This window comes from Triturus cristatus, chromosome 9 (assembly GCF_964204655.1).
Source record: "Triturus cristatus chromosome 9, aTriCri1.1, whole genome shotgun sequence".
In the NCBI taxonomy this organism is placed as follows: domain Eukaryota; kingdom Metazoa; phylum Chordata; class Amphibia; order Caudata; family Salamandridae; genus Triturus; species Triturus cristatus.
Genome location: NC_140592.1, coordinates 798,330,518 through 798,347,199, shown reverse-complemented (window position 1 = coordinate 798,347,199; position 16,682 = coordinate 798,330,518). Strand labels below are relative to the sequence as shown.

Here is a 16,682-nt window from a genome sequence, read left to right as displayed (position 1 = left end):
TGGTCCATAATGTTTACAGTGGCTTTTCAAAAAACGACAGGCATTGTTTAAGATATGATATTCCTGTTATTAATTTAGCTACACTACTCTCAGGGATTTTTTCACTGGCAGGGATTTCATTTTCCTTGGATCTCACTACGAAATGGGCTGCTGCAGGATTTTATAAGATGTCGGATTTTTTAAAAGATGGAAAATGGTTTACTAAGAATGAAATGTCTAATCGCATTCCTAATGATTTTATTCTTCATGGGTCTTATAATATTTCATATAATTTTTTATTGGAATTAGATATTCCCCAAATTTGTGCACAAAGTCAATTAGTTAATGATTTGCTTATAGAAACTGTTAACAGAATACCGGGTGCTTGGAAACGGTGTTTAGCATTAGCTAAGAGTGTGGATCTTGGAAATAAAGCAATCAAAAGATGGGCTGATCAGGAGAAAGTGGTGATGACCTCCGGGGCTTAGTTAATGATCAACAATCTTAATTTTCACACTTTGAGGGGCGCAAATTGGCGAAGAATGTTATTCTTTAGTAAATGGTTGCTCTATCGAACCCCCTCTCTTCTTCAAAAAATGTATCCTAATCACTCAGCAAGCTGTTTCCGCTGCATCAATCATCCAATAGCTAATTGGTCCCACATTATGTGGTCATGCTTAAATATTCAGAAATTATGGGAGGATATTTTTGTTTTTTTGGAGAATGAATGTGATTTACAATGTATTAGGACCGAGAGACTGATTTTGTTGGGGTATGATATTGATGCTTTATTTTCACCCCAAATGATTAAATTAGTATATATTGCAAAAGCAGTAGCTAGATCACTTCTTCTGGAGAATTGGCGGACCGAAGTAGTTCCATCAGTGGTAGAATGGTCCCGCAAGATGCAAAGGGTGAAATAAAGTGAATACATTTATGCAAGGAGAGTTGGAGGTCTTAAAAGTTTTTATAAAATATGGGCCTCCTACTTTGATTAAGGAAAAAAAAAAGGGGGGGATTCTTTATTCTTTACTATTAACCCTGTGGAGGAGGTTTTTAGATCTTGATGATGTGTGATCTGCTGCTTCCTGAATTGAACGTATTATTTTATCTTCATGTACTATGGTGCTAATTGCTGGTCATATTTGTTATTGTTTTTAATGTGTTTTTTATGTCTTTTTTTTGGACTTCTTTAAAAAAAAAAAAAAAAAAATCTAAGGAAGAATTTTGTGTTGTTCTTCCAGTTCAAGTTCTCCAAAATGTATGTTTTCTTCAAATCATCGCATATACAGGAGCTGCTGAGGAGCTCTTTGCAAACCCAGCAATGTGTAAATAATATTTGTTCAAGATCCTAAAGTAATTGTAGTAAATTATATAATACATTAGTTCCAAAAAAAAGCAGTGCTTGTACGTAGGTCAGTTGTTCTCAATAGGTAAAACATCATTGCGTCAAGGCCTTTGTTTTGTCGAATTGATGTATATAGTAATGAGATCATCTCCAAAAAAGTATCCCTATTCCAGCCAGTTAGTTTTTGATTGGACAGAGCTGGTCTCCCTGGAGGGCTTTCAGTGTTCTCATCGATCCTGGATAACAAATAAAGAATTAGGATTCTTGGGTGCCTCGGCATAAGACATTGTCTAGTGTTCTCTGTTATCCATCCATTTTCATAGCTTTATCTAATGAGGTTTTTAATCTTTGATTGACAACGTCAGTATGACCTGAATCCAATAAATGATAGGTATTCACATCTTCTACACGTTCTCACTAAAAGTTCATAATAGGAGGAATACTTGATTACAGTTGCCCTATCTTTATCAGAAATTTTGTATGTAATGTTTTCATTTCTTGTCAGATGGTACCAAATTAGCCTTTTATTGGTCATCAAATTTGGTCTATGTTGTATGGTATGGCAGAAAGCCTTTAGATCCTTATTGTCCGTTCTTGTGAACATAACCAATGTTTTGTCTGAAAACAGGTGGTTCTGAGGTTTATTTAATTTTAAATTCTCAACACATTATTCATTCTTAGGGTTGTGTCAGTTCTGGTATCATTGCAAAGAAAACGTTTAACCTCCATTTTGTTCTAACCCTATACAGATGAATCTCAGTGTTAAATAATGTTGTATCGCAGGTTGATTCAAAGATCTTTTTTTAAATGCTTTCTCCTGAGACACAGTGAATGATTTTAATTGAAAATGTTAATCACAGGTTTTTCGTCTTGCTCCTTAGTGTACATTTTCTTTTCTCATCAAGCCCGTTTCTTGAACTGTGTAACAAATTCTTAGTCTATAGAGTGTATGAAGTGGCCATTTGCTAATTATGGCTCATTTGCCTTCTTCGAAGTTGAGCTTAGTTTTGCTATACAAATGTTCTGTCTTGTTTCTATGCATTGCTCGGTAGCTTTTGACTGGACCTTTGTTCCTCCAAAGATCTTCCTTTATCCCACTGAGTTCGATTGGATTGTCTTTCCTAGTTACTCTGTTTTGATCTATAATCTTCATCACTCCTCGTCTCTTGTCACATCACTGCTCATATACTTTCAAATCTATTCCTTGGGGTTTACAATCTCCTTCCCCAGTCCATCTACTATTGCAATTCATTGTTCGATTGCTAAAATTATTAAATCCAATGAACGCTTGTTATGAAACGCATTCTATTTCCATATGAAGTCTTTCTGGTCACTGCATACTTTTAAACATTAAACTCATAGACCCAGTGTTATTCTCGCTGCTTTTTGGGACCTAGCTAGAGTTGTACCATTTAAACGCATATTGAGCTCTTCCTCATTAATGTTTCAAGCCCTCATAATTTTTGCTGTACATTGTTTAGTGGCTCCTTAGTCAGTTCTACTAATGTATCCCTCAGTAATACCAAAACTCTATTTGCATGTTCCTCTGAATATCCCAAAGTATCTACCCTGTAATCTGTTATTTGTTCAATCTATGAAAATGCAATCTGTGTGATTATGCCTGTGAAGAATGCCAGTGTCCAGTGACACACCCAGTTCACTTTCTATATGCTTATTGACTTTCTTAATGTGTTAATTCTCAATACTTCCATTAACATTTTTACTTTTGAAACATCTGTGTGTGCAGAGGTCAGATACCGTGGCATGCGGTCCCTAATGCTAATCCAAGCCCCTTGCACTTCCATGCCGAAAGGCTCAATGAGTTTAGTTTATATTTTACTCGGTCTATTTATCATGAATATCTTCTTACTAAACAATTGAGACAATATTTACGAAAAATTCATGTAAAAGACAGTGATAGTGATTCTTGTATGTTCTGCATGTTCAGTCCCTTCCTTGGGACACCTTTTGTAAATATTCAATTTCCTAAAGTCATATAAAAAAAGTTCCTTGATAAAGTTGATCATATTTGCTGTTAATTGTTTTAGTTATCATTCAAGACAGAAACATGCATCCATTACCATTTCTGAGGGGAAATAATTCTATAAGGACAAAACAAATAAAGAACACCCTCAAAAAGGAAACATACATAGACTATGTTGTTCCCTAAAAGCATAAATTACCCTTAGCTGCAAATTACTGTTGATATTCAGAGAGTTACTCTGAAAAACCTCTCACATCTTATTTCTTTGTAAAGCTTGACTAATATACAGTACTGACACTTCCTTACAGATGTAGAGCTGCAAATATTCACCTTGTTCTGCACTCCCACTTTTTCAAATATACAGATCCCAGTATCAATAACTTTCAATGATGACTTCCTTTAGATTAATTTGCACATTTGTGTGTGACATTTAACCACATTTGGGAATTCAACCTTCACACTACATTATCCACACTAACTCAGACCATATCCCTTGACCTGTGATATTGGTGGCCCATTTCCAAATTTTTTGCGACCCCATTTCCAGTCCAAAACATACATTGCTTAATCTTGAATTTTAACTAGATTAGTTTGTGTCAAAATGTTTTCCATTTACTGTTTAGGTTAGAATTCAAGCCACCTTCTTAGCCCATTCAACAAAATCTGTAAGCATGCTTATTGAGCGGAATGAAGTTTTGCACCAGTACCCACGGCAATAAGGCTCATTCAATATCTCTGCATAGTCAGATAACAAAAGGCAAGGTAACTATGAATAAAAAATACCTATAATGGAAACAACCAGTGAAAAACCTCCATCTCTGATGGAAGATCAATTACGCTCTCCTTATATAATTACTCTATTACTAACCCTACTTTTGCAGTTTGTTTGAAAAAACCCTTTGGTGGATTCAGATTCCAGTCCACCTGCAATAATCTCCCTTTCTCTTCAGCACTTTTTATGGTATTCGGGGAAAGCTTCCCTCCATGGTGTTAACTATCACTCCTTTATCCTGGTCAACATTCTGCCATTTTGTGTTTCAAACTCGTACGGCAATCTTTTAGCATGTCCATTCACCCTGATATTTAAATCATACTTCACAGCAGGCACAGAAAGGTAGTCAATCCCAAATGCATTCACCGGTGACTAGGCTGTCTTAATCAACTTCAAAAAGACTGTTTATGATCATCATTAAGACATTTAACAGAGAAAGCATAATTTCCATAAAGATCTGTTGTGCAGTACAAATTATAAATGGTCTCTACAGAGGTATGTTGACACTAGAAAGTTGAAGTGATTAAAATAATGTAATTTATTTACATCCTGTCAGGATTATACCATTTCAATTTCAAAACTAAGATTCAATTTAGGTGCCTTTATATGGTGAGTAATAATTTACATTCCATGAAGGACTGATGTAAAAACTAGTGCAAAAATAGATCATTGTACAAATATCAAACGGAAATTAAAGTTATGACCAAAGATGCATAGATCACCCTATTTCATAAAACAGTGATTTCTTAAAGACAATAAAACTAGGTTATATACAACATATCATTTCAGTTTCACCATTGCCTCCTACAGTTAACAGTGTGTTTATATGTTGAATTCAGTCATTATCTCTCTTTTTCTCTGTAAGAGTGATGTTCCACATCACCTCTTCTTTCTGGTATTTTGAATTGTTCTAGAATCTTACTTGACTTAAATATTGCTGCTAAGTATTAAAATCTCTCTTTGTGGTTGTTGTTTCTTATTTAACTTATGTTAAAAAAAAATCTGTTTTTCACTTTACATGAGGTTTTACCAACATAAACTTTTCCATACAATGTAAGTACTGTTTGTTGTCTCATATAGTAAATTGCTTGATTGTTGATTGACAATTGTACCTTATATTATGTTACTGCAATGCACATACTTCAAACAGGGAATAGTTCCCTTTGTTGGAGTTGAATGTTCGGGCTTCAATGGCGCACTCCATGGTTCTTCTGATTCAATGATTATGTCCTGCATTCTTTTTGTTCCTTGAATGTGAAAATGTAGGTTTCTCCATTAGCAGACTTTATTAGATCATCATGCTTCATAGAAATAAGCAACTGCAAATAAGCAGTGCTCTAAATCCTTAGTTGTCTCCTTACTTTCCTGTAGTGTACTCACTGCACAGGGTTTGGGATCATGGGAAATGTCCAATACTATGGTTCCCTCTTTGTCTTCAACCAACAAAAATGTTCAATTCTCTGGCATCCAATATCTTACTGCATGAATTAAGACACAGTTGGTATGTCCAAAAGCTCTTTCATCATCAACTAATTGTTGTTCTACCATTTTAGTAATTTCAAGCTAGGGTGATGTTCATAGAAATTGTATGAGATTCCTGTTTGATCCAATGTGCTGGGTATCCTTGCATGAATAAGCCTGTGTGTGGGAAAGAGCAATCTGCGCTTGGACTTATGCCTGCCTAGTATGTTTCCTAATGTCTTTAGCTTGGCTAAGTGGATTCTGTTTGGTCTCTGTGACAGGGTGCCTTTATTTTGCATTACCTACTGTGTGATTTTTCTCCTCATATATAGCCCTCCATCAAGTGGATCGTGGCATGTAGAAAATGCAGACTTCAGGTTCTGCATTCAACAAGAGAGAGCAGAAAGCATATCTCACATGCATCCTATGCAAATGCACTATATAGTTGACTATCTCCATGGCCAGTATAGCACTTCATTCCAAGTAGCATCAGACAATGCCCAACACAACACACTAGACAGTAGCCTTTATATCCATCCAATACAGCTCAGATATTACCTTTAATTGGGTATCAAAATGTTTGCTATAGCACACACAACAATAAACAACACCCACAGCAGTGCCAGTGCATATATGTGCATGTCAGGGTTGTTGCTGATAATCAGTGTGGCTTACATTGCCCTACTAATCGTGGGGAATAAGGGAAAAAGAGAAGGAGGACAAGGAACAAATCTAGCAGCATATCAATACAAGGCTGAATTCTAAATACTCATTATGTTGAAGTAATATGTTTGGGGGTACAATCATGACACACAAGCTGAGGTCCTGGCACAGTTTAGTTTAGTTATCCTATCATGGTGGGCATGTTTGGTTAATACTGTGCAGGACATGTTTGGCCCGGGGCACACATTTCAGTGGCTGAGCACAGAAGATTATCAGCAGCAGGCAGCTTGTAAATGTTCAGGGGCTTAGCAGACTAGTAGATCCAATTGACAGTAGGTACAGACGTAGGCACAATTGAATGGGCATGGTGGACCTCACCTCCTTGGTGTGGTTTCCATCAACTTTTTTGCCTTCCATCCTCCTGATTTTGCTGATTTCATTTTTGCTGGTCTTAGGACTCTGCACACTTTTTCACTGCTAACCAGTGCTAAGGTGCTTGTGCTCTCTCCCTTAAACATGGTAAAAGTGGCTTACTCCCAATTGGCGCATTTAATGTACTTATAACCCCCTAGTAAAGTGTTATTACCTGTACCCAGGGTCTATATATTAAAAACTACTAGTGGGCCTGCAGCACTGATTGTGAAACCCTCTTAAGTAGTCCTTTAAAATGTCTCTGTCCTGCAATTGTAGCCTATGTGAGCAGTTTAAAATTGCATTATTACCTGGAAAAATTAAACTTTTTGCCAGTCCTAAACCTTCCTTTTTAATAAATATAATCCACCCCAAAGGTAGGGCCTAAAGAGCCGATAGAGCAGGTTGCAGTGGACATGTTCTTTTAAGGTTTACATGTCCTGGTAGTAAAAAACTTTCAAATTTGTTTACCACTGCTGCAAGGTCCATTTACCCAAAAGATAGCATTGGGTTACCTTATTACATTTATAGGTTATAACTTTCAATTGGGAGAAAGTAGGAATATTGAGTTTGGTGTCTAAAGAATTGTCATTTAAAATCTCCTTTAATGGTAAAATTTGATTTTAAGTCACAATTCTGAAAATGCCACATTTAGAAGATTTCTTGTTCCAACCATTTGGTTCCTGTATCCTGGATCACATGAGTAGGTGGAGTTGGCAGTTGGTCTGTGTGTATTGTTCGTAGACAGTGAAACAAAGGGAGAATAGATGTAGGCAGGATGGGCCATCTCTGACTTGATAGGGGGGCAAAGCTGCCATCTTCCACACTTGCAGATAACAAAGAATCTGTCTCAGCCCGCTCTCAAAGTGTTTCACACTAGACTTTTGTGCACCCAGCCAAGATGGGGGCAAGGAGGAAGGAAATTCCATTCACCTCTGGGGGTGGAATATTCCAGAAACTTATCCTACTTCAAAGCTGGCTCCAAGTATAAAGATTGGACCCTCAGACCCAACTCTGCAGTACACCTCTGGATCTGTGCAAGACTCAGAAGGACTGGGGTGCTGCTCTGCTATAAGATGGACTGTTACTTTGCTGCTCTGCTGCCTGAGTGAAAAGGGCTGGATTTGCATCTTGAACCCATAACCACCAGAGTGACTCCAAGGGCTATTTAACTGGCCTCCTGATCAGAGACTCGGGGACAGAAACATTTCCAACCATCTTGAACCCTGCAGAAGGACTTTGTCTGCTATGAGTTTTGTCCCAGGTGGAGACAGCCTAGGCCAACACCCTTGGAAGTGGTCCTGATGGTGTTCTCTCAGCCTAGCTGTGGTCAAGCAGAACAAACGCAGCGTGGTGCATCACCTTGCAGCTCTGCGTCGAAACTGTCACAGCTCAATGCATCCCTGACTCAGGACCCCACAGCTCTTTGGAACTGCCATTGCATGGTGCATCCTCGATGCAGGACCTTGCATACCCTCCCAGTAAGTCCTCAGAATGCCTCTCTGTGACAGACCCTCAAAGCAAGACCTCGCATTGCAGCCCCACAGTTCACTATAAACGCTGCAGTGTGATGCGCCCTCGTCGCAGGACCGCACATCGCAGGCCCTAGCCCATCGTAACTGCTGCTGTGCACCGCACTCTCCATGCACAATCTCACAATGCTCCGCAACCTGAATTTTAAGTACTTTGTTCAGCTGGCCTAATTTAGCTCCCCTATCCTGCCCACGTTCCATCACGATCGTCTTGAATTTGCGAGTTTGTCCAGATCTGGCATGACCAGATTACCACAGTTATCGCTTTTATTTTTTAAACACTGTTTTTTACCTATCTATTTAAAATTGCATATATCCATTTCCACAACTTAGATTTGTGTCATTTCGGTGTCAAATAATGTAGCAATAAAATCAAATCTCCCCTTGGAAATATGTCTTTTTCACCAAGTACATTCACTCCATGCACTCAGCACACTTCTTTAAATAACTCACATATAAAAAAAGGAACCTTCAATTAAACTAGTACCACAGCAACATTTGGCGAACCTCCAAATACTTTTTTAAAATAATATATTTGATATACAGCATGTAGAGTTGCCGGTAATTTTAGTCTCAATGTGCACAGTCAAATTGTGATGAGATAACTATCATACAACTTAAAAACATTGCTATATAATTAAGCTTCTTCAATGCAGTGCAAAACGTTACCCAAAAAAATAATGGAAATTTTGTAAAAATGAATAAAAAGGGAAAGGGAAGAAAGGGGAGTCTATTTAGAAAATACCAATCCGCCAAAACCACTAAGCTTGATATATAATGTATTGTAAAGACCAATATCTAACACATCGAGATACTGCAACAGAATGGGAACGGGTATTGCTCCCTTGACAGAGAAGACTTATAAGAAGCAGCCCAGACAGTTGACCTGGACAGAGGTGTGCCAGAATGCTTTTGGCACCCTGAAGAATGCCATGTGCACAGCACCTGCGCTCACGGCCCCTGAATTGTCCCAAGAGTTCATCGTGTAGACAGTTGCCTCATAGCATGCTATCACAGCTAAACTAAGAGGACCCAGATCAATCAGTTGCCTTCATAAATAGAAGGGTACTTCTCAGGAAACAGAAGTGTAGTGCAATAGAGATGGACGCATTTGCAGTGGTCTGGGCACTGAAGAAGTTGAGACCATGCCTGTTTGGGGCTCACTTCCAGGTTCAGAGAGACCCCAGACCCCTCAGATGGGTAATGCAGATGGGGATTGAGAATCCCAAACTGTTGAGTTGGTCCATCCCTACAGGGAATAGGCTTTATGGTGGAGCTTCATCCTGGAACTGACCACGCCAATGCTGATGGTTTCTCTAGGTTCTTCTGCCTTAGCAACAAGAACTTCCATGAAGGTGGGTAGTCCTCCCTGCTTACAGCATGGGAGGGACAAATGTTGGACCTGACATCTTGGCATGGTTTTCCCCTAACTTATTTGCCTTCCATCCACCTATTTTTTCTGACTATGTTTTTCCTGTCAATAGGAGTCTGCACACTTTACTACTGCTTGTGCTAAAGTGCTTCTGTGCTTTCCATTAGGCATGGTAAAATTGGCTTATACCCAAATGGCACATTTTATTTACTTGTAAGTCCCTAGTAAAGTGTTACTATCGGTATCTAGTGCCTCTAAATTAAATACTACTAGTGGCCTACAGCACTGATTGTGCCATCCACTTAAGTAGTCCTTTAAAAATTCCTCAGGCCTACAATTGCAGCCTATGTGTACATTTTAAACTGCCATTTCTACCATGTCTAAATCTTCCTTTTTATTACATATTAGTCACCCCTAGTCTAGGGCCTAAACAGCCCATAAGGCAGGGTGCAGTGTATTTAAAAATCTGTACATGTCCTGGCAGTGAATAACTTTTACATTTGTTTTTCACTACTGCAAGGTCTACCTCTTCCAAAGGATAACATTAGGTTACCTTATTACAATTACATTTAATAAGTTATAACTTTGAATTAAAATAAAGTAGAAGTGTTGAATTTGGTGTCTAAAGAATTGTAATTTAATTTAATGGTAAAGTTGGATTTTAAGTTGCAACTCTAAAAATTACACTTTTAGAATGTTGGCATGTTCTTGTCCAAACCATTTGGTGCACTACAGCATCTTTCTTGAGACACATGACTAGGTGTAGTTGGTAGTTGGTCTGTATTTACCCAGACATTGTGACAAAAGGTTAATAGGTGTTGGCATGATGAGCCATCTCTGGCTTGATAGCAGGCACAGCTGTCACCTTCCACACTTGCACATCACAAAGACTGTGCCTTAGCACACTTGCAAAGGTGGGGCCAGGGCAGAGAGGAAGAAAATTCCAAACACCTCTTGGGGTGGAACCTCTTGAAACGTCTCCTATTTCAAATCTGGCACCAAGTATAAATATTGGACCCTCAGACCCAACTCTTCAATACACCTCTGTACTTGTGCGAGACTCAGAAGGAATGGGGTGCTGCTCTGTTGCAAGAAGGACTGCTACACTGCTGCCTGAGTGAAAGGATTGGATCTACACATTGAACCCAGGACCACCAGACTGACTCCAAGGGCAAGTTGGCTGGCATCCTGACAAGAGCCTCAGTAAAGGACAGTAAAGGATCCAACCACCTTTAGCCCCACACATGGACTCTGTCTGCTGTGAGTCTTGTCCCTCAAGTGGTGCCACCCCAGTCTTTGACCCTTATAAGTGGATCTAAAAGTGCTCTGCCAGCCCAGCTGTAGTCCAAGCAGAACCGAAGGAGCGCAACGCATAGCTTCATAGCTCTACATTAGAACCACTGCTGCATGACGCATCCCAGATGCAGGACCCTCCAGCTCTTCAGAACCACTGCTGCGCAGTGCCTCTTCGGCACAAAACCTCACATCGCAGCCCTGCTGCACCACGGAATCCCTGCTCTATAACACATCCCGGGTGAAAGAACTCACATCGCAGCCCATAGCCCATCAGAACCGCAGCTGTGGAACACATCCTCTACATGGGATCTCGCGATGCTCCACAACCCATATTTAAGGTACTAACTTGATCCCTGTAACTGGCCCATGCTCCACCAGAGTCAGCCTGATATTGTGACTTTGTCCTGATCTGACACAACTAGTTAACCACAGTTAGCTCTTTGTGCTTTTAGGTGCTATTTTTACCTACATTTTTAAATTTAAATATCTCTGGTTCTACTTAATTGGAGTTTTTGTAGTTTTGGTGTCAAATAATGTATTTATTTTTATTCTATTTTTCTAAAATGGTGTGAGATTTTTCTTGTGCTGTATTTTTACGTTATTACTGCATTTGGTGCTTTATAAATACTTTGCACATTGCCTATAAGTTAACCCTGACTGCTTTGTGCCAAGCTACCAGAGGGTAAAGCCTATATTGATTTGGGGGTTGCTTGTGTTTGACGCTGACAAGAACTGTGGCTTGAGTAGTGGTTCACCCCCCTCAACAAGTAATTCAATTTCCTGCAGGGTCCTTCTTCCTTATGATTTAGATGCTGAGAGGCGATAGTGTAATGGGGAGTCCTGTAGCTTTTATGGGATGATTTAAAGAGTGTAGGCCACTACATGTAACATACTGAGCTGGTAAGACCTGCCTATTCTTGAGTAGCATATGTATATTGTGCTCCCATCATTCTGCCTACCATCCCCAGATTCTTTTGTGTTTTTTCAGGTGATGACCTAGTAGATACATGTCTTCAGTAGGGTAATTTGACATCACTAGGTAGGCTGGAGAAGCTTTACATTGGCAGCCCCGTCATCAGTCTCCTAACTCTATACCAGTGACCAGACTGCCCAAGAAAACCAACTGGCCCTTTCAATTTTGCTGGTGCAACAGCATGACATCTTGATATAAGAGCCACACAATGGAATGTTTTAGCATAAACTTCCACACATTTTGAGTAGAATGCAGTCAGTCCTATGAACAATACAATTTGTTCCTCAAGCATTCCTTTAATATGTTTCTCCTCACGCCTGATGCCATCTTTGCTTATACGGTGTCCATGATATTACACTTCCTCCTTGCTCAACTTGCACTTGGAAATGTTCAGAGTCAGCCCACATTCACTCAACACATCCAAAACCCTTGCAACATTGAAATTTGTTTCTTGATCCTTCTCCTAATCCAGAATGTCATTCTGGAAGACTACGCCCGAGGCAATCCATTGAGAGTCTCTTTCATCATTCACTCGGAAACAGGCCACTAAACAAGCTAAACGGCATCCTGATGTATTGATACTTTCTTCAGCTGTTATAAAGGCCATAAATTCTTTCAAACTCCACAAGACCACCTAGTGGTAGGCACTGACTAATCTAATGTAGAGAAAATATTTGCTTTATTTAATGTACACACTGAATCATGCAAATTGGGAAGTGGATTGAATCTACCCAAATTGAGTAATTCAAATTGCAAAGGTCAATGGAAAACCTTGATTTCCCAGAACATCTTAGGGAAATTGACACCAAAGAATAATTCAAAAGATGTTATTGGCTTGTTTATTTTACTCTTGCACACATTTTCGAACATAGGGGCCTATTAGGATGGCGGTCGGAAATTCTCCCCGACCGCCATGGTAGCGGGAAAAGACCGCCCGCAAGGACCGCGGCATTACCGCCGGTCCAATTAGGATGCTTTGCAGTCAAAATCCGACAGCGGCGGTTGGATTCTGGCAATTAACATTGCGGCGGTTGCTGCTGCCAGCAGCACCGCCGCGGTGTGAAAAGGAGCATGTCATGCATGTCACTACACTGCGTGGCAGGCACTGCACAGTGCCTGCCACCTGGTACAGGGACATGTAGGGGGTACATGCACGCCCCCACACCCCCAACACATTGGGGGCCCGCAATGGGCCCCCTGAGACATTTTACGCATGCCTTTCCATGGCAGTTTCACCGCCACGGAAAGGCTGGCTACCGCTGGCATCATAATCATGCTGGCAGAGCCTGGCCCTGCACCGGCATCATTACAGCGATACAGTTCCACCCGCTAAGCATGCTTGCGGACTGGTACCGATGGAAAGGTGGTGGGCGGAGATTCTCACCGCCGTGGTCGTCACCGCCATGCTAATGGGACTGGCGGTTTTCAGGGTTGCGATCATGGGCAGATATCCGCCGCCAGCCATCCATCCCCCATCCTAATAGACCCCATAGTCTTTAGTTTCCCCCTGTACATTAGAGGCACATAGCTCCTGTTCTGCCTGACTGGGATTGTGTTTTATTTCAAAATATTGCAATGTTTGTATCCTTTATATTCTCTTAGCTCACCACTGAAAATATCTGGATGTTCGTCTGTGAGATTACAGACCTACCAATCAGACCTCACCTCATCTCATAGTCTTTTGCTCTACTGTATTAAGACATACTTTTTGGCATGACAACATAAACCTGATTATCACTTGTAGAGTATAACTTAATTTCCGTTGCACCCTGGGTAGACCACCCTAAAATAGTTTCACCCTTGATAGACACAGCTTTAGTCAACTGCTGACAATGGAATGCACCCCACTTCTACAATCAACATTCCATGCTGACTCACACACATTCCACTGGAACATATACTTGTCACAGTACCACAATACATCCACTAAAAACACAAATGCCCCTTCCTCCCCAGCTTCTCATTTATAAGGGAGGGGGTATTAACTTCCATATTGCAGAGCTGTTGCTTGCTCAGCCACCAGGAACATCATATTAATAGACAAGACATCGTCAAGGATGGATACCAATCATCTGCCCAATTTATAGATTGTGGTCCACTACCATCTTCAATGGTTCCTCCACATTACAGTGCAACTTCATAACCAATGGAGGCAGTCCTGAAAACACACAAAATGCCCCTGATGTGCAGGGAGGTAGCTCTCTACATGTCAAGGACACTTCTGATTTGGATACTGATTAAAACCCACTTTTGGCGAATGTATCCAGCAGCAACATGATGGCAAATATCCCATGCTGGACTGTCTTTGTGAAATTGCCATTAGGGGATTTTTTTCCCATAGGTGTCTGATGGTGGGGGCCACCTTGAGGTTTAAAAACCCTGGCACTGTAGCCAGTTCATCTGAAAGCATTGTACATTGGTTTTCTCTTCCACACCTGCATATTTGGACTTTAAATGAACCCCTTACACTCCCTTCATGCCACAGAATTATCTTTCTTCAGATGTTAAAATTGAGATTCAAACCAAACATTCAGGAGACTTGTTAGTGTTATTTCTGGATGATCAAGCAGTATGAAGCTTCATAAAGACCTGTAACACCAAAGGATACAAAAGTATGTGAAAGGTGAGAAACCCTAAATGGATGGTAAAAGCATAATCAGGATTTAGAAAAGCTCCAAAATTTAATCTATAAATTGCAGTATCATCTAAAAAGAGCCAAATGGTAATTCATTCACTTAGCACACACACAGTAATTCCCAGAAGTGTCAAAGAATACGTGATGAGAACACAAAAGAGATGTTAAATAATACTACAGTTTGTTGTGAAAAAAAGTGTTTACATGCTTTAACAAGGCCAATACAATACTGGAGTAGTTATTAGATCCCAGTGTTTTAGCTGGGTGTAAACAAAACCTGCAGAAATAAAATGGTACTACGTGCTAGACAGCTTTGTTTGTGTTATTTCTTCATTTTTTAGATTCTGTGCAGGCATTTATGTTGCCAACAGCAAAATTTGCACAAGTACAGCTCATGACAATTGGCACTGAGGAAGCGACACAAAACAGTTTGCACTTTTCTTTTTGCACTACCTCTTGAGTCATAATGACCACAACAGAATATTTTATGATGCACATGATTGAGTAACCAGCAGGAAGGGCAAGGGTGTCTTATCACATCACTAGTCAGACTTTACCTAGAGAATTGAAATTGTTTCTTAGGAATGAATTTCCAGAAGGATAAAAAGATGAAGGCAGTTTACAAACAGTTCAGACATAAACTGTTAAATGATGCTAGGTCCTTGGATTTACCACATATTACCAGCCTGGATATGACAGAAGTATTTAAATTCCTAATTTGGATAAACTGAGTACAAAGAGCAATTATTTCTTTTGCTCATATCGCTCTTACAATTGCTTTAGAAGTGGGTGTAGTTTGGATAGGCATAGAAGTTTCATTTTTTCACACAAAGGATAGTCAATTAACGGAAACCCCTCCCAAGAAAACAGCTTGAAAATATACCAGTGATAATTAAATAATTGAATTGGGCAACAATTGCACTGAGTAACACAGGCTAGTGTTGGAATACACGTTGCAAATATTAGGAGAACAGGTATTAAATGGGCTAGCATTATTATGCATGAGGTAGTCTCCATCTTCAAATTCTATGTATCTACCTTAAAAATCTCTGAAGAAATGTTTCAAAGAATCAAAGGGGGTAATATTATCCCATTGCGTCTATTGTGAATACTCAACTCGAAAAACCATGGTTACAGATAAGTTCTTTTTCCTTTTAATATGTTTTATTTTTCTGTAATTTCTAGTTGAACATGATTAAGTATTTTCACATTTTATGTAATAATGTTATTGTTGCATTTCAAAATATTACACAAAATTGATGTAAACATGGTTATATGGTTTGCCAGTTTGTATGTATGTATATGTTTTTTCTATGGCGCAAACCTAGCCAGAAGGCAGCAGAGCGCTTTTCCTGTAAATCAAGTTACTTTTAAAAAACAAAAATACATTTCTTTTCTATACAGCTAACGTTGGGACAACTCAGCTTAAAAGTGCTCAAAGTAAGTGGATGTGACAACAATTGAAATGCATGTCTCAAAACATAGGTTTAATGAATAACCACTGTGTATATACAATTGTCAATACAGGCTTTAGTATAATGTATTTTGAGTTGTAGTGTGAATATGGATTTGCATTTTCTATAATGCAGTAAAAGCATATTAGAATTATACGCTGCATATCTGGCAAACACTTCAATATACAGACTGCTCACATCTTTCGCACATTGACACACTGATTACCAGAAAGTATGTTAGTCATAATAAATGCCTTAACAAAGCTCATAAACCCGTTACAGCTTCCGTATTTTACACTATACAAGGTGCCTGAAAAATATCAAAGGAAACAAAATAATTTAAAGTCATTGTATTTTTTGAAATGTTAACAAATGATATTGTCTATTTCCAGTTTCCTGAAAATTAGTTACACAGCTTTACATTATCTTTTTTCATATGCATCAATAAATTATAATTCTCAAAATACTTAGTATGAAATAAATGACATTGTTCAATACATATTGACCTTTGTTGAAATTAATGTATTAATAATTTTTACAAATGTTTTCCACCTTATCAAAAATAGCCCCATGTTGTACCATAGACAATTAAATGCTCCCAACAACGAAAACAAGAATTAGTAAAACTTGTAGCTCTGACTTTGGACCCCAGCCTCCTGGATTTGGCAATTCTTGTTTTGTTCTGTCATGGTTTTTACAAAACTTTATTGTTGGGAATCTGTCAAATCATCTTCAATCTAAAGAAGAAAGAAAAAATATTGGTTGCAGGCAAAAAAAAAATGTTGGTTTCATAAAAGCACAC

At 39.2% G+C, this 16,682-nt stretch overlaps 1 protein-coding gene across 2 annotated transcripts in view; it reads left to right on the top strand.

Annotated features, from left to right (window-relative positions):
* The window catches only part of KCNH5 (potassium voltage-gated channel subfamily H member 5), an 825,104-nt gene that overhangs the window by 261,990 nt on the left and 546,432 nt on the right, over positions 1 to 16,682 (top strand). For both annotated transcript variants that reach the window (XM_085626196.1, XM_085626195.1), the window contains exon 5: positions 15,831 to 15,866. In XM_085626196.1, the coding sequence (XP_085482322.1) occupies positions 15,831 to 15,866 (36 nt within the window). The remainder of the gene's footprint in view (positions 1 to 15,830; positions 15,867 to 16,682) is intronic.